This window comes from Poecilia latipinna, unplaced genomic scaffold (genome assembly GCF_001443285.1).
Source record: "Poecilia latipinna isolate Pla-1442-1.1 unplaced genomic scaffold, P_latipinna-1.0 Scaffold1029, whole genome shotgun sequence".
Taxonomy (NCBI): Eukaryota; Metazoa; Chordata; class Actinopteri; order Cyprinodontiformes; family Poeciliidae; genus Poecilia; species Poecilia latipinna.
Window position 1 is genome coordinate 1 of NW_015113645.1, and position 27,780 is coordinate 27,780.

At 38.5% G+C, this 27,780-nt stretch overlaps 1 protein-coding gene across 1 annotated transcript; it reads left to right on the forward strand.

The window, feature by feature from the left end:
* The first annotated feature begins 775 nt into the window (after positions 1-775).
* On the forward strand, positions 776-9,393 carry LOC106958911 (tudor domain-containing protein 3-like). Its single transcript, XM_015051084.1, has 11 exons — positions 776-973; positions 2,302-2,443; positions 2,610-2,681; positions 4,073-4,222; positions 4,599-4,751; positions 5,310-5,487; positions 6,885-7,010; positions 7,208-8,154; positions 8,374-8,499; positions 8,684-8,823; positions 9,138-9,393. The coding sequence occupies exons 1-10, from the start codon at positions 900-902 to the stop codon at positions 8,798-8,800; spliced, it is 2,085 nt and encodes a 694-aa protein (XP_014906570.1). The 5' UTR covers positions 776-899; the 3' UTR covers positions 8,801-8,823; positions 9,138-9,393.
* The last annotated feature ends 18,387 nt before the right edge of the window (positions 9,394-27,780 follow it).

The following is a 27,780-nucleotide window of genomic DNA, read 5'->3' on the forward strand; positions in this document are numbered from 1 at the left end:
GACTGTGCAATGCTCATTGATGTTCATTGCACATACTTGATGGCAGTTTTTGTCAAGGATGGATCAGTCAATTTCTAGTTTTAGGGGTAATTACGTTTTTTTTTAATTTTTTTTTTTACTTATAGCATGTTAGTTTTGAGTATCTATATTTCCTGAAAATAATAATAAGAAAACAGATTATTTGTTCTGCTTACTGAGGGTTATCTTTGTCTGAAATTAAAATTAAATTGATCTGAAGCATTCAAGTGTGACAAAAGTTTTAAGCAGAAATATGTAAGGAAACAAATACCTTTTACATAACAATGTATGGATCCTCTTCAATGAAAAACATTGCACTATAACCATTTCTTTTGGTTTTAGAAGAAGATCAATGCTTTATTTTCATCCATAATGCAGTTCTCAAAACGTCCACTAGATGGTGCTAACAGACTGGCGAATAAAAATCCCTTTTTTTTTTCTTTTTTCCTTTTTTTTTTGTTGTTTTTTTTTGTTTTGCTTGTGATGCTGAATCTGAGTAACTGCAGAGAAAATGTTCCAGCTATTAAAACAAACATTCTTTTGTATGCCTAGCTCCTCTTCTCTCCAAATACAAAATGCTGACTAAACCCAAATGTAAGTGGTGGAGCAGTTTGGGGAATAAACAAACCTGTACTGTCATTAGCCTCTTAAACGGAAATATTCACCCATGTCATGCTTTGAAAAAATAATCTATTCTGAGTGCATCCTGCACTGCAACTGTTGGAGCTTTTGCTTGCACCGCCTGCCCATTTTCCTCTCAATCTAATTTAGTTTGTCTTTTTGCAAATGGACAGTTGGAGGGTCCATGTGTCCTCCAGGTGCAGAAAGTGAGAAACATCTCGTCTCCCAAAGACCATGAAGAGTCCCAGGGAGCACCGAGAATGCTGCGTCTCCAAATGACAGATGGGCACACCACCTGTGTTGGACTGGAGTTTAAACATCTGTCCAAAATCAGGTAGGGTTTTTGTTTTTTTGTGCAGAAGAGCAGATGCAGTTTAGTGCATTTGTTTGAAAAGTCTATATTGATTAATATTTCTGTAGGAAAAGTAACTATTGCCGGGGAAACTAGATTTAAGTGTGTTTATGTTTTATTTTTTATTTCTAAGGTTTAATTTATAACAATATGTGGGTCGATAGTTTGTATTTGTCTTTCTACAGATAAAATGAGCTCACGTCACTAAATCTACATGAAAGCTGAAATATCCTTGTGAATTCATGTGTACTGAACTGCTAAAAAGAAAAGACAAATTTGATTTCTTTTTGCAAAATTGATGTAGAAAGGTGCGCATTTAGCCACGTCCTCATATTCTTAGCTAATGTGTGAGGCCTCTCTGCACACACTCCTCTTTCACCCCCTTGTCAACATTTCGCCCCGCCGTGTGCCTGAATTTCTCCTTTATCTGCAATTTCCATATGGCAGCAGCTGATTTAACAACTCGCAGCCTTAATTACATCTCCATCCAAGCAACGGTGGCCTTGGTGATTGCTGCCATGGTGACTAGCCAGTCTGTACAGGTGGAGTGGCCAGAATGTAGTCCGTGACTTCCTGATGGGAAGAGAGGAGAGAACAGAACAAATCCCCTCTTTATGAGCGCCCCACACACACACACACACACACACACACACACGCACACCGGCATCCGACAGCAGCGCTTAATGTTTCTGATGAAAGTGTCCGCTTTAGTGTGAGGGAGGCCTTAAGTGGATGGAAAAGAAGGATGAGATGGATTACCGAACTGTTCACTATGTAAGACAGTGATATATAAAGGGACCACAATTAAACAGTAAGAAGCAACTATTGAGGTTGAATAGTGTGTTTGTGATTGAATTAGGGATACGCTGCACCTCATTTCTACATTGTCATGAGAATGCCATCCATCCCAGAGCTCTGGAGTGAAATCCCTAATTGTTACTTTGGCTTCCAGCATCAGTAGCTGGAAATCCCTCTAAGTCCCTGTGCTTTCCTAATGAGAGAGGCAGAGGCCTTATCAGGCCTGATGAGATAGAGGCGCTTTTAATTTACCATGAGGATGGGTGAGCAGCTGGGATTATTAATAGTCTCTCTTAGCTTTGCCACCCATCTGCTGGCACTGCTCCATGTCATTTACAGAGTGATAAGGCAATAGGGTGTTAGAGCTGCTAGATACAGTTAAAATGTGCTAAACTGTTGCAATCTGAGCTGTGGGCGTAATAATTATTCATAGCTTTTGTTTATTTATTTTTTATTTTTTATCCATTTACTTTTATTCCAGTTTTCTTGTCTTTTGTTTGTATGTCTTTCAGTTTGAATACACCTCCCGGGACCAAGGTGAAGCTTGTCGGTTCGATCCAAGTTAAAAATGGTATTTTGCTGCTCGAAGACTCAAACATCCACGTGCTTGGGGGAGAAGTGGATCATATGGTGGAGAAATGGGAGCTACAAAGGGTGAGGGTCAACCTGAAATTCGGCTTTTATAAGAAAAACCATCATTATATTTGTAATTATTTTAACTGCGCAGCTGCCACCTTGTGTCTGTTCTGTCGTCGTTTTTCTGGAGTTGTGCTCGTCTTTCGCATTTTGAGATGAGTTCGTTTTCTCCTTCAACCTGCAGAGTCTGGCCAAACACAGCAGGAGTAACATTGGAGCAGAAGGCGGACCTCCACCTTTCGTGCCGTTTGGTCAGGTGAGGGACATTGCTCATGACAACACCGCATCTTTTTTTTTTTTTTTTTTTTTTTTTTTAATCATACCTTGAAAACTGGTTTTGCCCTGATATAAACAACAAAATTGTTGAATCCGTTTGGGATAATTGTGCTTAAAAATTAAAAAGCCAGCGGAGACTTGATGTGGAAAATAAGAATCTACAGAAAGAGTCAGACCCGTCGGCAAATGTAGTTTTCAGAGCAACGTTACTGCCGAAGTTGATTACGTGCCTCCTAGTTGTTGACCTGCTGCCTGGAATCTGGATTCGGTTTTTGTCAGCCCCTTGACGTTACAGAAGCAGATGAATGTAGTTTTAAAATCAGCTTTTTGCCTGCCAAGAACCACTGCCAAGGTGAAACCATATATTCATCTTAAAGCCTTGAGCAAAACATATTCACGCCCTTTCATGTCTCGTCTAGACTAATGTATATCCTTTATGTTGGTCTAGGCTAATTCTCTCTGCGTAGTTCTCAGAGAGAAGCAGCACGTCTCTTAATGGGCACAAAACTACATAACCATAATCAAATCCAGACTTGTCATCTCTCCAATAGCTTCCTGTTTTGCTTTTAGACTGATTTGAACATTTTATTAACTTTTTAAAGCTTTAAATGGGGGTAAACCCGTCATACCTAGCTTAACATTCACACACCTGTCAGAGCCCTTCTGTCAATCAACCAGCTTCTCTTGGGCGTCCCACGATCCAGAACAAAAAAAAACATAGACGCTCAGCCAAACGTGTTCAAAGGTTCCCCTTGTACTGCAGCGTCCTGTTGCTCTTTTTCTGTCTAGAACTTTATGTAGAGAACGGGGCCTACATGAGTTTTTGGTTTTTCTGCTCTTTTATTTCATTTGGTCAATATTTGCTGTTAATTTCTTAAGTGTTGTGTGAAGAAGATGGACACTGGCAGGCCCATGTCTTAACAAATCTGCAGTAAAGTTCTTTGATCTCTTGGAACAGTCGAATTCATAGAAGCGCCACTTGAAACGTACAAAATGTTAAAATCTTTAAGCGGACCGTTACTTTATTGAGGAACTAGGCATTACAAGGGAAGATTAGGTTGTTTTAATTTAAAACTTACACCTGACATTATTATTATTATTGTTATTATTTAGAAATTAATACAATCTTTATTGCTATATCCTCACCAGCATAAGCATTGTGAATCTGATTGCTTGGATCTCATTTTGGAAGCAATAATGCGTTAAATTAGATTATTTTTTTTTTTCTCCGAGTTGTTCACTTGTTGTCCTAAAGTAAATTTTTTTCATGATGACACTTGCATGCGGAAACACGTTTGCAAACTTAAGTGTGTATTTCCTTCATCTGTTTCGCTTTAATATGTGGATCATGTGTTTTTAACTTTCTTACAGAACTGTGGAAGAAAGGATGACGTAGACAGCAGGGAACTAGATCAGAGGAAAACCCTGCAGACTCAAAATGTGATCAAAAGCACAGAGGAGAACGACGAGTTCGAAAAGCAGCGGACGGCAGCTATAGCTGAAGTTTCGAAGGCTAAAGAAGTCAGTAACCCCACCATAAATTTTGCATGTGACCAGTGTTACTCTGCATTCCAGTTATCTAAAACATAAAGTTGGTAATTATATTCTTGTTTGACTAATTGATTAACACCTTTCCAATTGTCTTCCATTGTTTTTCACATGCCGACAAATTACACCGTATCGCATATTGATTGCAATTTTAGCACAAGATATGAAATTGGTTCTACATTTAAAGTACATGAGACTTACTGACATTCAGGTTAACTTGAATTATTCCTGCGACTCTTTGAATTAAAAGTCATAACTTCACCATCAGCTACAAACCTTTATGGTTTGATTGGTTTTCTGTGACTCCATTGTCCCTAATGTATTTTTTATTTTTTTTCCTTCTCCTCAGGGCCCGCGCACATTTGGCGGTGGAGGAAATGCGGGCAGTAATTTATCCAATGCAGCATCCTTCACTCGAAGCAGAGACTTTCACCAGCAAAGGAGGCGAGAAGACAGGCCAGAAAGAGCAGAAAGCAGACAAGATGGAAACTATAGAGAGCTGGTGGGAAGATAAATATTATTTGGACTCGTGTAAAAAATGTTCCTGAAAAACATCCCTATGTCTGTTAATGTGCATTGATTGTTTCAAATTGTTTAGTTTTTTTTTTTTTTTTCCCCCCTGGAACTTGGTTAGTGCGCCTTGTTTTTTTTTTTTTTTTGGCTCTTTGATTTTGACTGAGCTTCTATTTTATGGTCCAGAGGCTAGATAAGACATTGATTAGGATATTGAAAAAATTTAAATGAACTGAAGGTAAATGAACTCGAGTGGCGCTCAATTTATCTTGGCTTCTTTCTTGTTCTAGTGTTTTCTAGTTACGCGGCTTTGGCTTCGACAGAAAGTAGAATTGAGTAGGATGTGATTAAGCTTGGCTTCAAAGTATGTTAAAGATGGTTGGTTTGAAACTTAAACCCTCAGCCATACGAAACCTGAACCATCCGTTTTTGCCCTTTTATTCTCATGTTTTAGCTTTATGCAAATGTAGGTTTGTACGTTTGTGAGTTGCACATGCAGTGTATCCGGTTCATATGTATTCTTCCTCTCATTACATGTGGTGTCTAGGTGGATGAACGGGCTCTGAGAGACATCATGGAGATGGGCTTTAATAGGGAGGCTGCCCGACAAGCTCTGATGGATAACAATAACAACCTTGAAGTAGCACTAAACAGCCTACTGACCGGATCTTCCGGTGGCAGACCTGCCTCAGTGGTCCCTGAGCCTAACAAGCCGCAACTTAGAGGTTCATAAACACACACGCACGCACACAAACACGCACACTGGAGCACAGATAACATCCCGCGCCCTGCAGTGCTTCTGGGATCTACAAAGTTGGCAGAGGTTAGGAAAAGGTTGGGTAGCAACGTGGCGGTCCCTGAAATGCGCTGGAAATCACCAGAAGCCTAATTAACGGTCCACGATGGCTGTGCTGCGGGTTTTAGTTCATTTATCAAGAACTGCTGTAATGCTGACTTTCCCCCCCTCTAAGCACACGATAAGGTTTCAGTTGGATATTGTTTTACCTTGGTTACTTTATGTACGTTTCTCAGCGCTAAAAATCGTCCTGCAGCAACTTGAAACTTGTTTAATCATCCTAAGCTTCTTATAAAAACTTTATTGTTGTTGCTTCATACATAAATCATAATCAGTCCAGAGGGCTTTTCTCTCTGATCAAAGCTATCATGGCTGGTCAGGATGGGCAAAGTCTTATAACGAACACAAACCATACATATTCACAGACTTGCATAAATATACACACACCTGCGACCCCTTTCCAAAACTCCTAGATAAATGAATGAACATCGTCTGAAACATCATGTGGGTAAAAACATGTTTCCCCAATTAAATTACACAGAATGGTGTATTTTAGGCATTTATTTCAGTTAGCTTTGATAATTATGGCTGGTAGATATTGAAAGACCAAAATGTAGTTTCTCAAAACATGTGAACATTACAGAGCACCAATGAAAACTGGACTTTAAATGCAGAGTTGTTGGCTTACTGAGAGGTAAGTACAGTAGATGCACTCTACTGTACTTAGTTGGAGCTCCGTTTGCATGAATTACTGCTTCTTTCCTTAGTGGCATGAAAGCAATCAATTTGTGGTTCTGCTAAAGGTTAGAAGGAAGCTCAGGTTGCTTCAGCTCTCCCGCCTTCTGGGTTCTTGTGTCCTTCGTCTTTATCTTGACCATACTCCATAGATTTTCTGTGAGTTTTGTGCCTGTGCAGTTGGCTAACTATTAAAGCACAGTTATAACATGGTCATTAATCCTGATATTAGTCAGTGGTATTCAGTGTGAGTAGGGCTGGAACGTATCATATCAGTCACAATAACATCAGTAAAAAAAGCTAAAAATCAAAGCACTGACAGTCATTTCATTAGAAATGTCTGAGACCGATGGAAGAAATGAAAAGGAACAACATTCCAGATCATTAGGAAGCGTGACATATATTTTGGTGTTGAGCATTTTCCTTCCACTTAATTTTTGCACTAAGATAGTTAGATATGACTTCTTAAAGATCGGGAATCGGCAATCTGCCAGAAAACTGCATTCAGTGCACCTGTAATATTGAAGAATAACAGATTCAAATGACTTGATCAAACTAATCTTAACTTTTGGTGTATGATCTTGTTTGCAGGCAGAGGAAGGGGGAGAGGCAGGCCGAGAAATGAAGACGAGGAGGATGGAGCAGGCGGAAGACCTTCTGGACCAAGCACCCTGTTTGACTTTCTTGAGTCCAAGATGGGAGCTTTCTCCATTGATGGTGGGTGACCGGTTTTCTCATTCAACACTAAACACAAGTTTAGAAAAAAAATCCCCCCCATCACCCCCCGACCCCCCACCAACAAGTTCACTCATGAATTTAAATGCCTAAAACTCTGGAGCATAAGAGAATTGTGTCACCATTCCTTGAGTTGTAAATATTTCTCTGCAATGATTATTCACTTGGTTTGTTTTCAGAGCCAAAGAACCAGCTAACGCAGCGGCAGTACGAGAACAAAGCTAGTTTTTCCAACTCAAACTATCATGCCAAAGACGCATCCCAGACCAAGTTCTCACACAGTGACCACAGGCAACAGAGGAACGACAGGCCGCCCCGCTTTCATAAGGACACAGATTTCCCCAAACCTGGCCAGGAGGCAGCCTCAAGCCCGGGAACAGCCCAAATGTCGGCTCCTGCCCAGCAGTGGAGGGGCCAGGAGAAATGGCCCCGGAGCACATCCGACCGAGCGCAGAACGACAGGAGAGAAATTAGAGACGAACAGAATGTTCCCGCCACCATTATGTCTCCTCTCGCGCATTTAAAAGAATCTCAGCAGCAGACTGAATTTAGCGGGGCTTACCACCAACGGTCTCGAAATGGGAACGGGAGTAATATGTCTGGACCGCCTCACAGGCGAGGGGTAAAAGAAAACGTGCCCACCTCTAAACCGAGTAATCCCGCAGGAGGGGAAGTAGATGGAAGAGGAAATTATAAACGCTCAGAAAGAAACGAGGACGCCGGCAACAACAGGAGGAAGGGCAGAGCCGAGCGACCAAACTCTGACCACTTTGACAGGCAGAGGGACGGCGGGCCGTTGAACTTTAACCCGAGAGGAGGAAGCTCAGGAACTTCCCAGGAAGTGGGATTATCACAGGGCTCCCGAACTGTAACAGGGGATCCTTCCCACTTCCAAAACGGAGATTTAGAACATAAAAGGACTGGGCCCATCAAGCCAATAACCTCACCCTGTCCTCAAAACAGAGAGCAGCAGCCCAAGAGGAACGCTCATAACAACCAGGGTTCTAAAAGGAGGACAGGGCAAGGCCGAGGTCAGGGACCTAGAGGAACAGAAAAAGGTTACATCACTGAACATGCATGGAAACCTGGAGACGCATGCCTGGCTCTGTACTGGGAAGACAACAAGGTATGACATGCTTTAGCTAACCTAAAACATGTTGAAGCCATCTTTCTTTTCTCTGTAGCATGTTTGATACCAATAATAATCTTTAGAATCCTTCATTGTTCTGTTGTTTTGTTTGTCATTAAGTAAGTGGTGCAAATGTTTTGCATATGGAAGTTGTTTTTTTTTTTTTTTTTTATTCAAATTTGATTTCATTTGTTTTTCTTTCATTGTGCCTCCAAGTATTACCATGCCAGGATAGACGCTGTGCATCCGTCTGGCTCGACAGCGGTGGTCGTGTTTAGTGATTATGGAAACTGTGAAGAGGTCCTCCTGCATAACATCAGACCTGTTCCTGATGACATGATGGTAACCGCTATACTATCATTATTATTAGTTTATCCTCAGCATAAGCGTCCGAGCTAGCACTGTTTTTAAAAGCAGTAATCAAATCGTATTTCTGTGATGTGCAGAAAGCTGATGAAATATTTATGCAGTCCAGTCTGATTACAAGCAGTGACGCGTCACAATTATGTCAAACCTGCATCTTCAGGAGGAAGACGACGGTTACTATGACAGTTCACTGGAGTTTCGCCGTGGAGGTGATGGACAGCCAAGACGCTCGAGGCCCACGCAGCAGTACTACCAGCCGCCCCGGGCGCGTGATTGATGTTTCTGTGTTTACACTGGCAGGTAAATTAATAGTTTTTTTTTTAAGACAATAATTACACACAAACGTTGTGATTTTTTTTACTGTTTCGTTCAACTCTCCGTCTTTCTGAATCATAGAAAGTGTGCTGAAGTGGTTTTTCTTTTTTTATTTCCCGTTTTTTTTTTTATCTTCCTATTACCACTTTTACATCCTCCATTGGTGCGATGCAATGTCTCACACTATTTCACAAGGTCAATGATACTTCACAAGATGCCCAAAGAATGTTGAAGTGTTTTTTTTTTATTTATTTATTTTATTTTTTTATGTAATAATGGATTTTCTCTTTGCTCTTCAGTGTGTTCGTCCCCCATGCCTCAACTTTCTGCAAGAATCCAGAGTGCTTCCTGAAGTTTTTAAATGTCCACATCCCACAGACTAACAGAACTTTTCAAAGGGCTTGCACATAATGCAAAAATAATAATAAAAAAAAACACATAAACTCCTGTTTTTTTTTTTTTTGTTCTTTTTTTTGGTCAAGGACATATCTACTGTATATGTTTTGAAGTTTTGTTAAATGGCTGCATCAAAAATAAACAACTAATTAATAGTAATTGCAGGTTGGTTATGTTTCGTCTATTTTATCCAACTATGCATCTTGGGTTAAGAATAAAATAATGCAGGGCAGGAGAAGAAGAAATGCATCAAGGTACCATTGTTCCTCTCGCTTTTTTCTGAAAAGTTGCCAAAAAAGGACCAATAATTTTGTTCAAGAACTCGTTCAAGGATTAGGATAATATTGTGGGCAGTTTTATTGTTGAATATGTATTTTTTGTTGTCGTTTTTACATGGATCATGTCAAAACAGAAGACGAGGAGAGATGTATTTTTGATGGGTTAGAGAAGCCTAACAAGACAGTAAAAACAAATGCTCTCATAAATATAGCAAGTGTATTTATTTTTTGCTTTATATTTTAGTAAATTTGTGTTGTTTTCAGACCTCACGCAGGCTTCACAGCCTGCACCGCCTGCCTCCATCTTCTAGTTTAGCTGTTACAATTCTCATCTTGTAGATAATCATGAGCTCTACAAGTCCATAGCAAGCAGCCCGGGCTCATCTGTTGTGTTCTTTGAAGCAAATCCGGAGGGTAAGACAATCTCTTCCCCCACTGTAATAGAGACTGTTACACTGCAGAGATATCATTTTGCACATTACAAAAGGGACTTTACCAAGCTCTTCAGCCTCTGCGCACACTCTGTTGGCTGTTTATAGGCGTGTGCTGTGCGAGAGATGCGGTTTTACACATGAAGGAAATGATCTCCACCTGGGCTCCAGTTTCTTTCTTACTAGCAGCAGGAGACGAACGAACAATGCAGCTGGGTTCAGCAGAGAGGTCACAGTGTTATTCTGTATCTGGAGTCCAAAAGGGTTTGCTTTATTTTCCGAGTGAGGCGCCAAGCGAGCGTGCATGAATAATTAACCGCGGGTAATATGGAAACCCATCCGCAAGGGAGGAATTGAAAGTGTTTGAGGGGACTAACCTCATGCTGGCTGGAAAATAATAAGGGATTGGTTTTCAATCAGATAAATGGTGATACTTTGGTAGAACAGCTAAGCCACCTTCACACTGGATTTAGTTCTAAACCCTATAGGTTGTGGAGTAATTTAGTGGATTCAATAAATGTTCAGCTTTCCTCTGAATACCACACACACACACACACACACACGAGTGTGTGTGGCATATATATATATATATATATATATATATATATATATATATATATATATATATATATATATATATACCCCCAAATGATTTGTAGCCATAGGTACAGTAAGTTACTTCTTATTACAGTAGTCCTTGTACCACTTAAAAACACAATTAAGCAATGTTTTAAAAGTGAATTTTAATTTTGCTTTTAATATCATACAAGTGAAATTTCACTTTTATGTTTTAAAATTAAAATATATATTAACGAGGCTGCTGGTGCTAGTTCATAGGTGAGTAAGCGTCATTATATGATTGTATGTGGGTAAAAAAGCCTTGTGTTCATACAAAAACACTCAATGCACATATTAAAAAAATATTTTTCTCATGACCGCTGCTCCATGTTGTTTTGTTCTTTTAAAGTTTTCACTCAGGGTAGTGAAAGCTGACTGGATGTATTCGTGTTTATGTAACAACATGTAACAACACATTGAATGCTATATCTGACTGCTGTGATCACTGTAAATCTACAGCTTAGAATACTGTTTATGTAGTTTTTTATATATATTTATATTTTTGTGACGGATAGAGCCTTTAATAGTTGGATATGATCTCAAGTATACGACCCACAACAAAACAGCCTTAGATTATGATTGGATCTTACATGACTGGATTTACAGTCAAAATGAAATGTATTGGGGCAGCAAATTACTTTTTAATGTTGGGGCTTGACAGGTTTTAGCACAGTCAGCCTAAGTTTGATTGCATTTCCATTTATATTGGATTACGAGATGGCAGCATGATTTCTTCATGGTTAGCACTGTCTCCTTGCAGCATAAGATTTTCAGTGTGCAGGTTTGCAGAGCAAGTTCCTCTAACGGTACAAACGCTTTCTGGAATCAGTGAAATGGTCTTCCTATGCGAATTTATTTTTGCTCCACATATATAAGGCATGTGACAAGCCTCGGCTAAATACTGACATAGCTAAAAGGATAATTCTTTTGAAATGGCTGTAATCTGTCCAGGTTTACCAGTCTGTACCATTTATGGTGATGGTTTTCTTTGGGCTTCTTTCACACTGCAACTTGATAACCTTCAGTAACAAGAGGAATGCTTTACACTTGTTGAGAGGGAACAGCCTTCCTTCCCACATTAACATCCTCTTTGCTGTGGTGCTCCGTTTCCCACCTGCTTGCTTCTCCTCGTCTTGCCCGTTCCCAGCTGTTGGCCATTGTCTTTCTGCCTACCTGACCCCTCACCCTCCATCGCTCCACTGCAGTACCTTTGTAATGATGACATCTGAACCCTGTGAGCCCGCTAAATACGTTTTTTTTTTCTTACATAATTTCTACATCGGCTCATCAAACAAATCCATTCTGTGCTTTATAGATGGGGAGAAACTAAGGCGGCCCTTTTGAACATGACTTCTCTGGGAGAACATTTATTTGCAAAGTTCTTGGTGAAATAGGAGATTTGGTACAACATAAATAATCCCTAATGGGCTTCTTTGATACTAATCAAATTTGTAACGCATCTGAAAATCATTTTTCAGACACTTGAAACTATATACAGTATGCATAGATCAAACAAAACAAAAATCAGAATATTTGATCAAATCAGATTTGAACACTGAACCTGACAGACATTACACATTTGACTTAGATTAACATACATCTGAGAGATTAAAAACACCATGCTGTTTGACACGTTATACACTGGAGATACAAGTATTTATTAATTTTTCTCTACCCTGATGATGTTTTCTCCACGTGTTGTTTGCATTTGCACCAATGGATATCAGGAATTTAACGACCACCGTCCTGGTGAATGGCTGCACTAATAATATGCAAAGCAATGGGTTTCATGCCTTGTTTGAATCTCTAAGCAAATAAAAAATTTGCCTTGCAAAGCCAAGTTCTAACTTTCAGATTTGAAAATATGACAGCCAGAGTGTTGGGGAATGCCACCTCCTTTACATAAAATCAAGGACTTGGATCCTGAATACATGGCATTTTGAATGTGGGTTTGCACATAAAGGAGAGTGAAAATGTTTTAGTCTGGAGCATGAATGTGTACGCCATCCATATATGTGACATAAAGTTGAAGGGAAAAAAAAAAGTATTAGCAAACATGAAAATGTAATTATTTAAAAAGTTTTTTTTTTTTTCCTAGGGCTACAACATGTGGCAAATCATTTTGAACAAAACTTTCGGTAACACTTTATTTGAAGGGGGGGTGAATAAGACTGTCATGACACTGTCATAAACATGACATAACACCTGTCATGAACATGAATAAGCCTTCATGAATATTTATGACTGTTGTCATAAAGTGTCATTCGGTAAATTATGACACTTTTAATACAAAGTTGACATTATTCAAAATGTCTTTGTTATGACAACTTGACATTAACCAAGAAATCATTACTGATATAAATTTGTTATAAAATAATTACTGATTTCACTTTAAAGACTTTAAAAACTAGGTAACTTTATGTTATTAAAGATAAAGTTTAAAGTTTTGTTGACTTGTCTTCCAGCATGAGACTGCTGGAGAAATGTCAGAGACCTGTTGAAAACTATAACAAAGAACTGCTGGGTATTATCCAGCAAATATGAACAAATGGCTAACGCCATCTGGGGTGGCTGTGATTATTTTGACCCAGGAAGCTCTTAGAAAGGCTGAGTTTAACACCCTTTGCTTTGTTTAACGACAGATGGACAGACAGATAGATATTCACACAGCTACCATACACTTATTAAAAATAAAAAGCTGGCTGGGTTTAGACTGTACTTCGGAGATTCAACCTTTAATGAGGAAGATAGGTGCTACTTGTCAGTGGTAATGACTGTTTTCAGTGTGCAGCAGACCATGCACTGTACGTGTCATTCTTCAAACATCCTGCCAAACATTTGTTGCCAGGCACCGTTGTGCTACTCATAACACATGACAATTTAATGGTCAAAATGGGGCCAGTTAGCTTAACCAGAGACAGCGTGGACTAGGGGTGAATGATGAGTCAGCAATCGGTTATTGATCTTTGCCATTGCCACATATAGATCTAAGCAGGAAGGCAACCCTTGGATAAAGGACTCTTCTGTCACTTTTATGAACTCATCCACTTAGTATCTAATGGTTACATGGCATATAAAAAGAAGGACAAGAACTAAGTTTAGATAATGTGTGAACCTTAGTCTTACTCTCTCTGTAGCATGGCTGACATTTTAGTAAATAAATTATTTTTTTCATTTCGGAAATCCCACAAAGCAGGTAGGTACTCTTTCCAGATAAAGTGTTTCCATTAAAATGTGTGTTTTAACAGGAATAAACATTTCCAAAACTGTTCCCAAAATGTTAGGGGAATGAAACAGTGCAAAACGTCTTGGGATGTTGAAATACTGTATTAAGAGTTTCTTTCACAGGAACTACAAGGGTGAGCCAAGTTCCTTAGAAACAGCCCCACACCATTACCCTCTCTGTAACAAACGTCTCACACTTGACAGTGCAGTCAGGCAAGTACCCCTCTCCTCGAAAATGACTCATTTACTGAATTGCCAGATCGAAAGGCACGACTCATGATTTCAGAGATGTTTCCATTGCCCGGTAAGTTGCCTACCACTTCTTGGCTGAGTTGCTGCCATTCCTAACTGCTTCCATTTTGTTGTAATAGCTGTATCACTTGACTGTAGCATACTTAGCAGCAAAGACTTTTTATGAAAGGACTCGATGCATATTGGCATTGGATTACAATAATATGCTGGAATTCACTGATCTCCTGAGAGCGAACTATTCTTTCACAAATATTTCCAGAAGCAGTGTGAAAGGCTCGATGCTGGATTTTATTACACCTGTGGCTATGGAAGTTATTGGAACACCTGAATTCAATGAACCGGATGGGCTAGCGGATACTTTTGGCAACACAGCACTATGTGTAAATGGCATGTGAAACTGATGTAAACTGACAGCTGCTGGTGCTCACAAAAGAACTTGCTGTGCAGTTTTTTGTGTTATAATGGGTGTACAGGCTGGTATTTCACATTGCATACCATACATGCCTGTGTCTCGAAGGTAATCATCGTGTTCATAGTTGCGCCTCCAGTCCTCCAAAATAAGAGTTGGACTGCAAAGCTGAGCATCCGGTTGTTCCTGGTAGACACAGTACCAGGAACACACGAGGCATGACTTTCTGATCACTGACTGACAGCTATGATCAAAGCCCTCTGACAGTGTGGAGCAGCACTGTTTGTATAGTTTTTCCGGCCGCTGTCAGTGTGGGAGAAATATATTTTCTTCTTCATCGTCATGGGGCTGCACAGCAGTATGTTGACAGCTCGGAACTTGTTAGCAGCCATTGTTACAACAAAGCCGTATGGTACTTCTGCAGGAAAGTAAATATGATGTGGGTAATTAAAAACAACAACATTTGTATTATATTGCTTTTTATCCTCTTATCACAGTGCTAAGATGCAAATAAAAACTTTTTCAAAACTGATTTAGGTTGCATACACATAATTAACTTATTATGTAAAATAATGCAGCCATACTTATTCACCTTCATATTCAGACAAAACTAGTATATTCTAAAAAGAAAACATAAACAGATACATAAACTCTGTTTCTAAATCTAATTTCAAAGAGTGATTTTAGAAGGCAAAAGTAATTTCTTGCTCTGTTTTACAAAGATTTGTCTTTAGATTTTCATTGTTTCAGTTTGTAATGTTCTCAATAAATAAAGCATTTATTGAGAACATTTAAACAGTTATTACTATCATTATGCCTATCTCTACGATAGGTAGTGTAATAAATAGTTGCATAGCCTTAAAACGAAAAGCACATTACTGCGAAAAGAACTTATGCACTTTAAGTTTTTTATATATATTTAACAATAAAAATGTTCATGATGCTAAAAGTATTTTTAAGATTATAATGTTTCTACCTCAAATAAGACATGTCGGGTAGTTTGTTTCAAATGTAACAAATAAATCAGATCCATCAGAATTACTTTGTCTTCAAATCTAATTTTCAGATGTATCTCTCCAAACCAGCAGATTGTTGTTTGCTTTTGAGCTGGTAAATTGTGAAACACGGATCTCTCTTTGACCTAGAAATTTCTGTCCACAGAAAAATGCTGGGAACAGCTCCTCTGGTAACACTATCGGTTTCTGCAATTTGCAGTAGGACATGGTCAGCACACTGAAAACAGAGGTCGGGACAGTGCCGGAAAAAGAGATAGCAAGTTGTGGGTAAGATATTGATACAGTAAATTTGTCCAAGCAGAACACATTGAAGCGGCTTGGGAGCATCAGTTCCCTAAAACTGATGCAGCTAAATGATGATGCAGTTGAAGAAACGGAGCATCTACTGTGATCATATCCTAATCACACTCATGCCTTCATAAACTTGTGAGTACATGAAGCGGGAAAGGAAAACCAAATGGCAAAATTGAACCAGTCACGTACAGGTCCACATAAACCAGTATCAGGTTTTACAAAATCCCTCTATAAAGTCTACATGTAGATCTGTTACACAGTCATCAAATTAGTGCCCAATGTGTCGTCGCTCATCACAGCTAAATCTGACCTATAAAGTATGCAAAATCCCCTTAAAACCCGGGATTAACCTGCAAGCAAACAAGATTTACATTTTGGCCACAAATCATGATCCAGACAGAAGATGAGTGCCATAAGGCTTCCTTTCCACTAAGTGGCTTATTAGTCACAGTAATTTATTAATGCCCACCTGTTTCTGCTTACAATCATTTCACAGTTCAGTTACCAAGTATGACAAAGGCCAAAGGTTTGCCTGCAAGGAAAACTAACGTCCTCATTATTTCTGAGAGGAAAAAAAACAAAAAAACATTTAAAAATAAAAGTTGAAATGGCAGCACTAATGACAAATAATGATGAACGTGAACAAGAGCAACCAGTGTGCACTGTTTTATTTTTCTTTTGCTTTCTGTTGCTCCAAATCAAGAGTGGGTGGCTTTTCTCTCATAGACTCAGTCACTGCGGCATAACACTACCTTTGGAAACGTAAGTGGCATCGGTAGACATTGTACACTTTTTCTCATTCATATTCACCCAAAAGTAAATGGCTGATTTGGGAAGAATTGTCAACAATGATGATACGAGCTGAAAATAGGTAGTTTGACTGCTCTCTGACACAGAAACAGAGAGGATTCTGACGGATGTCTATAAGACACAATGTGTATCCCAGAACCTGTTGGTCCTCAACACATCATCTCACCGTTGCCCTGTCTGCTCTACCTCCATACACCCACACAATAAGTAACTTTCCAGATATCATTGCAGTTCCCAATCATCATTCCATCCGGATTTAGTTTTCCTTTTCAGAGTTGCTGAAATAAAAAGCTGAAGTCAGCTGCCTTCACACCAGCTCAGAAATGTAATTTCCCTGGTGAGGCAGCATTGGTGAGTTCCCACCCAGCTGGTTGTGGTCAGGAGACGTACTTGAGGGAAGCACACATTTTTATAAAATTTAATTTCAGCTGGTTGTATTTGTACAGTTTTTTTTTTTTTTTTTGTAAGTCGCTTCACTATTAACATTTTCAGAGCGAGTGCATTTCTCAAAAACAACGAGTACAAACTGCAAAAGGATGCCACTTGTTCAAAATGGATTCCTCAAAATCAAGGAGTTGTATCAGCAAATGGCTTTGTCGTGCTTTCACTACATCAGTTCACTCTGTGTTTTCAACGCAAAAAAATTCAGATTGTGGTGACACTACCTGAAAATGCTGATTACGCAATACACTCTTTGCACAGCCATTCGAAACCTACATTTAATTAAAATAAATAATCTGTATTTAGTGAGGGAAATGACCACTGGACATGTGTGCTTCACATTTTTGCTGCACATGCTAGTTGCAGGCCTCATTTATTCACAGAATTACCACCAGCAACCTCTGGGTAAAACTTTACTGTCATCAGTAAAGCCTGATGTTTGCCAGACAAAAATCCCTCAAATTCAGAAACATTTTCAGGAAAGAATAAGAAAGAAACGCATCAAATTGACAGACTTTAAGACCTAGTTCAACATTTTTGCTTGAAATGACTTCAGAAATGAAATGACAATTAGCTTTATAGCTAATAGTATATTCATATATTTCTGAATGCTGTCCAGCATTCATCATGCATGTCAAAAAGGACTCGCAATTTGTTGGAAGGGATGAGAAACTGCTACTGTGACTTCACAACGTTTTGCTGTGAAGGTTGAACTAACAGTTGTGAACATTTTAGTTCTGACGCTCTAAAGCATTTGAGTAAAACTGCCAACGTCTTGCTTTTTTTGGTTCAATAATTTAACAGTTGCATTGTGTCTAGAGACAAAGTTCTTCAAGGACGACATTCATGCCAAATCCAACCAGTAACGAGCAGAAATGAATTCATCATAAAGATCAAATAACCAGGCCCAAATTATTTTTGTTTTATGTAGTTTAGAGAAACAGGGAAGGCACAAACGAATATACAGGTCAGAAGTGCAGAGTTCATCACATCCAGCTCTAGTTTTCATGCAGGGTGCAAGTTCTGAAAAGTGTTAACCTTTCATGGGATTTAATTGCTCCACAGGGGACATCCAGATTTGAACTGGAGGACCTCTTGATCTGCTGTCAAGTGCTCTACCACTGAGCAATGCCCCCCTACATCAAGGCGCACCATTGACATGAAGTTAATGATCAACCACATCATTTGCATTTCTTGTGGTTTGCTGCTTACAAACAACATAATCTCACTAATCAAGCCTACTTTCCAAACTATCTTCAGTAGATTCAGTTTTGTCTTGTTTCTTAGAATTCCTGAAAGTTTTCAACAAGATTGAGGAAGGAAACTGACACATTCAACCGAGTAACAATATGATGATGGAGGAGATGCCTGAACAGCAGACATGTAGCAAAACAAAAAATAGGCAAAAATTAAGTAAAAGCAAAGCCTGTATTGATCATTTTCTTTCAATCAGTGCACTTTTTATTCATGTTTCTTCAAGTGATCTAACTACAAATGCTGGGAACGAAAACTGGAAGGACCAAAACTTCACAAACTTTAATTTCAAGATTTTTCACGAGTTTGACACATTTGTCCCCGTTTTATGACCGTTGGAAAACAGAAAGATAATCGAGATGAAAACAACCTGTTACTTGCAGCTAAACTGTTTTAAAAAGCTTGTCAATGAATATGGGGGAGAATTGCAGGTTGTGAGCATCTGAAACACAATATTTATCCAGACTCAGGTGTTCAGATGTGAATTTGAGACCTCTCCGTCTGCAGTCAAATGTACCGCCACTGAACTCGTCTAAAACTTTCTCGAAAAACAGTCTTGATTTCGTCTACTGCATTTTGTAGGTGCTGTTTCAGTCAGTCATCCTCTGGGGATTAAGTTTTGTCTTCCTGCTGATGTCTTTCATCAGTTTGGAGCCAGTTCAACTGTAATAAGACAGAACCTTGAATTTATCTGATGAAATACACTAGAAAGGCGAATTACTGAAAGAACAGCATACTTTGTGCTTCAATGTTTTTGCCAGGTTTCCCTTTTATTTATTTATTTATTTATTTTTCCACAATGATGTTGCAATGGTTCATGGACGAAACATAAAATTCTTGTAAGCAAAAGAATGAACCAAAGAACTGCTAGAGAGACTGAATCAGACAGCTACATCCTGAAGGTTGTGGAAATTCTACAGGTTGAGAGTTTTAAAAATTGACATGTTAATATGTCCAATACATACACAAAATTGGTGGTCCAACTTCCCTCAAGAGAAAATTGAATCGGAACGGGACGAACATAGCCCCCCATTCAAGTACAAGTGTGAAAAAAGGTGAGATGATGAGGACTAACAAACTGGCTACATGTCTTTTTGTTCACTTTCAACATTCTATAAAGATTAATGTGTTTTGCTCTTCCTGTTGAAACCACCCATTTATACCTTGGTAAAGTTCAAAAGCAAGCGTGGCGTCATTCATGCACAGCACCTGAGCAGGAGATATTCAGATTTGAACAAGACGTCTTCATCTGCAGTCAAATGCTCTACCACTGAGCGATGTCCCTTCAAAGAAGAGACAAGACAGAAAACATTTTACACAAAACAAGGCAATTTGACTCTTGCTACTTTTCCTATAAATTCTAACAATTTTCTGTGGCGCTACTTAATTTTTCATGGCCACAACATGTAAATTGAAGCTTGAATATTTTATACACTTCTTTGTTAATGCACTTATAAATTATGCATATTGTATATTGCGTCTTTATGAAATTAAAGTGACCTTCTGAGTGGTTTTCTACGTCTTCAATAAAATTGAGGAAGATATACGATGTCATAAAATTGTTTTCATTTAAGAAGCAAAGGACTGAGCGATGACACCGGATCACACAAGAGCAAGGTTGATGGCGTCAAGGTTGGCTATACTCACACTATATAAGCAGTGTGAAATGGTATAGAGAAAAGTATTGAACGCATGAAGAAAAGCATGTATCAAATCTATAGTCAGCCCAGACACCAACTAAAATCTGATAGTATCTCAAAAGTATTCTTGGAGCTGTGGCCAAATCACTGGAGAAAGCGAATAGATCTTCATAAAAAATGTGCGAACATACTCTATAAATGGTAATGGTCACAGCTACATTTCTAAACATCTAAATATCCTAATTAGCACCACTGGACCCAAAAATCCAGAAGCTGAATTAACATAACTTTAGCATAAGCCAGAAACTGCTAGATGCCCCTCTCTTAAGATTTCTGACAGAGAAACCTTAAAAGTTCCTAGTAGCTCCATGATTGATTCTTTTTACATCCTTGGCATTTAATAAGTGCCTTTTTTTCCTCAACACTTTTCTTGTGACCCTGTTTGACTGTTAACAAATCATTTGTTGATTCTGTGATTTCAAAAGTGCTGCATCCCTCTGAGAGACTTGTAATTTTGACTGTACAGAGCCAGTTAATCTCTTTTGGGGTCATTTTGACTAAAGAAAAGAAGCGGCCAATTAATTACGTACACCTTGATGTAGAGTATTGACCTTCTTAGGCGATCCCCTCTCCCAATACATAGATACATATCACCTGCTGTGCATATCTCTATTAAGGACTCGGGTTTATCCAGCTTGGAGTTAGAAAATATGCCTAAAATTAACAACATTGTCAAAATACATTGCTTGTCTAATAATTGTGCACAAACTGTGGTGTGAACTTAATGTCGATGACCCCAGTAGAAAAAAAAAATAATAACTGAGAAACTGTGGCATGTTTATTACTTATTTAATTTGTAGCAAACATGTTGAAAATAACTTTAAATTTCATTTTTACAGGCTTATTCAGTTATCAACATCCAAATACCCACAGGTTTTTATTTTTATGTTCTTTCTCTGTTCTTATTCAGCCTGCTCTGTGTGCCTGTCTGCGTTTGTGTTTGCATTTTTGTTGTGATCTTTTGCCTGCGGCTGTAAGCTTAGAAACTACAAATAATTTCTGGGGTTAGGTGGGTTTTCTGTTCTCCCTTTCTTCCCCCATTGCCCTCTGATTGTCATGTAGACCAAAGCATAACTTTGTCCTCTTGTCTCAGGTGAAGTGTCTGTCTCACCACCCTCAAATATAACACTGAAATATGGAAGGACAAATTAGTCCCTGAGGTTACAGAGCGCATGTTTACGTGATGAGCAAATGCTCTGACTGTCCTCAACCAGTGTGCAAACATGGCTGGAACTAAGTTATAATGTATCCAATCAGGAGGCAAATGAGAGGAATAGAAATAGACACACAAATGAAAACACGCACACACACCCGCACACACACACACACACACACATTTTACTCACCAAATTAAGTGAGGAGGCTTAGTTCCCCTTGACAGAAACAGAAACAACTTCCTGTGATGCATGAGTGGCCAATATTAATAAGGAAAGCTCATCTGGCACTCCATTAACTTGGTATGTTGCCACAGCTCAGACAGCCAGCCAGACAGACTGACCCTAAAAGGCATCTATCTTTGAAGTCTGATATTTTTTTTTTTCAGATGGAAAAAAGGACCACTTTTGTAGGAGGTGGGAGGATAGTTCATTCAGCCTTAATTCCTTTTTTTGCCTTTAAAACGAGAATCCATCATTTAGCGCTCTTTCTAGAGTTTTAAAGTGGGATTAATAGCTTACCTACCTGGAAGTGCACCAAAATCATTCACTTGAATTTGCAGAAAGAGAGAGACAATTTCATTCTGGAGTAAGGCTAGTCATTCAAGATGCATTTTTTATTTTTTATTTTTCCTTTACATAAAATAGTTCAACCATCCAATCATGTGAGACGGTCATTCTGCTGGTGTTATTTTGAAATGTCTAGAGATAGGATAGTAAGCAATTGCAGCAGCAAAGATGACCTTGCCTTTTCAGGGGAGACAGGAGCATATCTGTATGAGCCAGATAATACAGAGGAGGAACTGTTGGTAGGAGAAAGAGCAAAGAGAGAGACAGAGATTGCGGTTGTTGAAACTCCAAAGAGAGCAGAATCTGGAGAGAACTATTCTGTTACCATCACATCCTGTGTGCTGATACTGGCATGGCTACAGCTTGGCAAGGACTTGTCTATGTAACAGGGATGCCGGTGCTTCAGTCAGGCAGTATCTCACAGGCATGGCTCCAAGCGCTTCATTTTTTTTTTTCTTTTTTTTTTCCGACACAAAAAACGCAAGAGACTAAATTCAAAGGTTTGCTAACGTATTGGCAGAGATATATATGCAAAATAACACGTCTCAGCCAACAAGCAGCCCCAGGGCAGGTTATTTAGCAGCAACAACCAGCTGAAGAAATACATGAGCATATGGGAGAAGGATCAGGTGATACAATATTGTTGTGCATTGCAATGACATAATTTGCAGTATTTACAAATTTCTAAAATTTTCATAAGTGACTCCACTCAAACCAAGATTTGCCTTTCTGTGGTATGAAGATGTCTGCTGATTCATTCCACTGACCTCTTCCTACTTCAAGATGATAACAACTCACTACTACTTCAAAGAACCTCACGTCAACAGCCAACTTCATTTTTTTACTTATTTTAACCAATTGACCCTTGACATATAGTCTACCCTATCACATCTTGTCTTACACAATACAATGGAGAACATGAGTAAGTCTTAATTTAATTTGATTTTATTACCACAACCAGTTAATTAGAAACATACATGCTGCTGGGTTAAATTTAAGCAAACAATAGTTAAATTCAAACCAAAGGCTTGATGGTCATTTCACCCAACCAATAAAAGATGCAACATATTGACCATAAATAGGCACTTGTTTGTAGTAGTGTGCTTGTCCTGTCACTTATTTCCTTTCACGACAACATTTATGACTTGCCTCAGGGATGAGCAGAATAACCCTCTTTGATGGTTTAGTAATTCATTTTCCCATGTTTGCCCTCAAAATATGCAAACTAATATATGATGCCAGTTAAACAAAGTTTAGTGTTGGTCATTAGTTAGATACAGGGGACAGAATTGGACAGTGGGAACAAATGTCAACACCGAAGTGGTTGACATTTACCTACAGGTCTGGAAACTAGACGTCGTATAAAGCTGGTGTGTGTACAGAGTAAATTAAACATAAACACAACAATGTAATTTATCAGTAGCCAAAGATTGTGTTTTCAGTTCTTGAGGCAAAATTAATCGAGACACCAAGGCCTTGATTAATTCACTTTTTTGATCACTAAAAGAGTAAGGTGATCAAGAGAGGAGACTGTCATGATCCGTGTTTCTGTGTGTTTGACTTTTTTCTGTGTGGTCCTGTTCCCTGTGAGTCTCTGCGTCTTCCCCGTTGATTGTCTCCCAGGTGTGTCTCGTTCCCTTTATTAGCCCGTGTGTATTTAGTCTCACCTGTTGTCTGTGTGTTCTTCGTCGGATCCTTATCGTGTGTTGCCTGTTTCCCTGTGCTGTCAGTTCTGCCGTCATTTGGTTCCTTGTGCCGTTCCCCGTTGTTCTGTTCCTTGGTTTTCATCATTAAATTCGTCATTATCATCTTCATCTGGGTCTGCCTGCGTCCTCTCTTCACCACCACCAAACCACCCCATGACAGACATGTACCTCTGTACATGGGAATTACAGCATACTATGTATGCTGGTCATTTAAAGACTGGGTCAGCCATTATGTATTCAAAAGTTACATTTTTTTTCTCTAAAGATTTGACATGTAATTGTGAGAAGATGAACATTACTTATCCAATTGGAAGATGTTTGCCTTTGCTTTTCAAAAAGAACACAAATAATATGGTTTATCTGGAAGTTAGTCACATCACACAACAGATGGTAGTATTTACAATGAGCTGAGGGTTGTATATCCAAGGTGTATAAAGAGTATTATGCAGATTAAAGCAAAAAAAAAAAAAAAAAAATTGAGTCAATGGCTGAGATACTTGTGTCTCTGAATCCTAAGAGGGGCATAATATTGGTTATGCGATAAATGTATTGATTTTTTTGGATCAATTGTACCTTTTAAGGATAACAACCTGTAGGCAGATATTGAACACATCTTTCAATAAGCCTAGATTTCTGTATTTATTAGTGTTATGCAATATTCTAGATTAAATGTCATATTTTCATTAGCTATGCATGAAGAAATGATCAGAATTAACAAAAGATTTTAATAGACCTGTCAGTGTATCGTGTATCCATATTGTGTTTCACGTAGTGAATTGAGTTACTAAAATAAATAATTTTTTTTGATAATATTTGCCTTTGAATTGACTGTACATACTCTGTATAATACCACTCTTTCCAAAATTATTTATATTTGCTCAAGTCCATGATAAAGAGATATTGTTTAAAGAGCTTTTACATTCAGTGCATATATCTGTTTACATGTAAAACTTCTGTGTATATTATCAATTTTGGAAAGCTCACCTAATGATGTTAGCTTTGTTAGTTTCTGAGAGCTTGATGCAAAAATATTTCAGTTAAATGGAGACCAAAAAAAGTCAGACCATAAAACAAGTGTGTCTTATTGTATTGTATGTATTGTATATTGTTTAACTGTAGGACAAAAGAACGTCAAATTTATGATAATTTTGAAATTCTAATGTTATTGCTTCCAAACTCACTTTGGTAACAAATACGAATGATTCAGCTGACCTTTTCTTTTTGCTAAGTAACCAGAGTATTAAATTTAATGTAAAATTTAGTTTGCAGCTTTAATTAATAAGCACAAGCACCCACAGTCAAGCATGAAGAGCATCAGCTACATAGAAACCCGCTTCAGTAGTTAGCAAAAATGTGCACTCAATTGCATTCACGGTGCAGTCAATCCTATTAGGGCTAGGGGCTTACACCGAAATGCAATTGTACTTCAGAAAAAAGACAGATTTGCTGTGGAAATTTAGTTATTTTTCAGAATAAACTTATGGAGTACATTGTTAATGTTCTCTTTACAAAAAATAACATCAAAAGATGTTAATCAAGACTGCCAGCATGTCTTAAGGAAATAAATGAGTTGTGTTGTCATTTGCTTGCATCCCTTTACACAAAGAAGTAGAGATGAGTTCAGCATTGTATTGAGCCATATTCTTCAGGAGCACACACATATTGTTCAAAGTCGCTGGCAATCTTTGTTGTGGATTTGGTTTTGAAGTTCTCTTATGTTCTTCTTGGTCTTTTCTGGGTGGCCCAGCTTTTTCGGACCGTGAAAAACAAAACAAGGTATGTTTTTTGATAACTGAGATGCCCCTATGTGCGTAGGTGTGTGTGTAGGTGTTTGTTTTCAGCATTGCGTAACGTCTTGCTTGGGGTCTTGCCTTGTGCCTGCTAGATGCTGGAATTGTCTCCACTCCTTAAATGTGCCTGAAATCTAACATATATTTTATCTATAAATTTGATTGTTGAAATAACAACAACAACAACAACAATAATAATAATAATAATAACATCCAAAGGTCTACTGTACTGGTTAGGAAAGGAAATAAATCCAGTCCCATGACACTATAATAAATCATCAGAGCGCAGTTGTGGGAAAAAAATTACTTGCTTAGAACCAAGTTGCCACAGTTAAATCCCTGAACTCCTGTTTGTGTTTTTGCTGGAATGAAACAGATGAAACTGAGAGAGAAATGGGGACGGAGGAATAAAGGAAATTAGTAACGTAATCCACAGCAGGATCAGAAGAGCGCGATTGGATTATGTGTTGTTGCATCACAGCAAATGAAAGATGTTTGAGATCAAAGGCAGTGATTTTCACTGGGAGAATATGGAGATACATTATTGAAGATTGAACAAAGCGTGTGTGCGTGCGTGTGTGCGTGTTCTTGTGGCAGTGGGCCGTATTTGATGTCATAACTTGGGAAATGTAGCCTCCTTCATTCACTGGAGCTGTGTAACCTAACCTGGGCCTCTCATTGTGTCTTTATTTGTTTGATTTCAAGGCAGGGACCTACAATTAAGCCAATCTGGAAATGGGATCAGGCTGTGACTGACGATAATTACCTGCTGTCTACACCATTAAGAATTTAATGTAATTTCAGATAGACTTTCCTGGAAGGAGGGGTGAAAGGCCCAGATGGTGATAGAAAACAGAGAAAGTATGCAGGGGCAAAGGTTGAGATGTGTATGTGTATCTGTATGTAACACTGTCTATGCAGTGTTTAATTCTCTTACAATAAACTTAGTCACCTGTCCAAGGCCTGTTCTGCCCTTGTTTTGATGGGTTTAGCAGAACTATCACTGATGGGGATCAGTCATGTGGAAAAGCTCTGACGTGTCTCTAACTGAGACCTTTCCCAGCTGTTCCTCTCCTTGAAAAACCCAGAGCGGGATCCACTTAAAACATCCCCTCGAAGATCAAGTTAAGCTCAATAAGATCTAACAGCTGATTGTATAGATCAGGGCAACGTTGCAGCATGCGGTTAACTGAGTTCAGTTGACGTTTAGAATATGACTGACCAATAAAGAAAATATGATTTCTTATTTAATAGGGTTTTTTTTAAAAAAAATCAGCGTTATGTTAATTTTATACAAAAATAACTCTGAAACTTCCAGTAAACTACCCAGCAGTTACAAAATATAAGTAAAGTGCAGAAAAAAAACTAAGACCACGGTCAAAACTAATAAGTGCTTATTTAGCAATGAAGGTACCTTCACACCAGCAGTGGAGAAATTTATGCTAATAGATTACAGCACCCACACCTGCTCGAGGTCCTGTCTGTTGCAAAACCGGTTCATTCTGGAGTGCGATTTTTGCACAAAATCAATCATAAACTGCACAAAAAGTATTTCTCTATCACCAGAAGCAAAAGAAAAAGAGTGCTCAGGGAGCATATGCATCACAGCATTACAGTGGCACAAAGGCCTAAAATATGAATGCACAGCAGCAGGTGTGATGCAGCAATTTAGCAATGCAAATGTACCGACCCAGCCATGCAGGTGCTTTAAACCTGGTGAAAAGAGAGAACCTGCTGGGAGTTTGCCACAAAACTCTTGACAGAAACACTCGTTAAGAAGCAATATTCACATTTCAGATTAAACAAAGACTGAATTAATTGGTCACAATTCTCAGTGATATGAAGAGCTGATATTGGATATGCACTGATGCTTTTCAATTAATCTGTAGACATATACAGGAAATGTGTTCCAACTTCCAAGTTTTAAAGATACCCCTTACAGAAAAAAAAAAAAATAATAAAAAAAAAAACTCTTCAGGCAAGTCTTTCAACCAAATACAAACAGAATGTTTAGATGTTCTAGTTATTTTCTAAGTCCATTTTTGACAATAACGTTTTGACAATGCATTGTCAAAAAACGTCCAGCCTTCTTGAGGGACAAGCTTAAAGTACTCTTGTGATAATCTCATCTTCCATCCTGATTTTCTTTATTGCGACAAACATGAGGGACTCGTTGGTATTTCGTGGGCATGTGAGCATGTTGACATGAATATTCTGCTCAGGTAACTTATCACAGCTGCCTGGAGTCTGTATTACCTCCTTATTAAGTTATCAAATGTTGCTGCTTAGATTTTCTGCACACAGTTCTGACACTCCCCTGCAACGCCTTGTGAGAAAAGAAATAACTTAAGAGTAGAAAGCATCCTGAAAAGAAAGAGTGCATATGTTATTTTTGTACACCATATAGTCGTCATTATTCTTAAACTGCTTCAAATCTAACTGATTATAGAAAAGAAACATGTTAGCAAAACAAAGACTGAGCTCAATCAAGCAAATAACTTCAACTATCAACTTTAGTGTTTCTTAAGTACCTTGCTTATGAGTGCTATAATAACCCAACAGTCTGGTATCACCGTTTCCTGTCCCAGCATGTTAAGG

Bases quoted from the DNA above. Each gene is read 5' to 3' on its own strand.
- LOC106958911 (XM_015051084.1), top strand. From the start codon at position 900: ATGCTGCGTCTCCAAATGACAGATGGGCACACCACCTGTGTTGGACTG. The intron at 2,682-4,072 runs GTGAGGGACATT...ACTTTCTTACAG, and splicing joins CTTTCGTGCCGTTTGGTCAG to AACTGTGGAAGAAAGGATGA. The intron at 8,155-8,373 runs GTATGACATGCT...TGTGCCTCCAAG, and splicing joins TGTACTGGGAAGACAACAAG to TATTACCATGCCAGGATAGA.